General features: G+C 41.2%; 1 protein-coding gene across 1 annotated transcript; it reads left to right on the forward strand.

Annotated features, from left to right (window-relative positions):
• On the forward strand, window positions 1-558 carry LOC120200768 (VQ motif-containing protein 17-like). The gene has a single exon (XM_039201518.1). The coding sequence runs from the start codon at window positions 42-44 to the stop codon at window positions 534-536; it is 495 nt and encodes a 164-aa protein (XP_039057449.1). The 5' UTR covers window positions 1-41; the 3' UTR covers window positions 537-558.

A 558-nucleotide genomic window follows, 5' to 3' on the forward strand; every position in this document is an offset into this window, starting at 1 on the left:
CAACCAGCTTTGTTTTTCCTTTCTTCTCAAAACATTTTTCCATGGAGAATTTGGTATTGAGGAACCAAACCAGCATGTCTCCTTCACCACTGTCCATTCATAAACATTCCCAAACAATATCCAAGTCAAAGCCAAAGATACGGATCATTCACGTATTTGCACCGGAGATCATCAAGACCGACGTTGCAAACTTCAGAGAATTGGTGCAAAGACTCACCGGTAAACCACCACAAGAAAAGGGTTGCCAAAGGAAACCCAGATTTCGCAAACAAGATGATAGTTTTCGTGACAAACCAGATATGGCGGCCGTCAAGAAGAAAATGGACCTCAGAACTGGGTTCCTCGCAGGCTTTGAAAGGGTCAAGGAAGAAGAAGAAGGGATTTGGAGTATTAGTGGAGAGAATTCAGGTGGTTTCTTGAGTGGTTTTAGAGACTTGGATGGTTTGATTCAAGAGCTTGGTGAGCAATTTCCTTTGCTTCCTTTGGATGCTTCTCATCACACGCATGGATTTGAAGAAGCTCAACTAATTACATAAATTCGAATATATAATTTTTACT

Source organism: Hibiscus syriacus, unplaced genomic scaffold (genome assembly GCF_006381635.1).
Source record: "Hibiscus syriacus cultivar Baekdansim isolate YM2019G1 unplaced genomic scaffold, ASM638163v2 tig00006570_pilon, whole genome shotgun sequence".
NCBI lineage: Eukaryota > Viridiplantae > Streptophyta > Magnoliopsida > Malvales > Malvaceae > Hibiscus > Hibiscus syriacus.

Bases quoted from the DNA above. Each gene is read 5' to 3' on its own strand.
- LOC120200768 (XM_039201518.1), top strand. From the start codon at position 42: ATGGAGAATTTGGTATTGAGGAACCAAACCAGCATGTCTCCTTCACCA.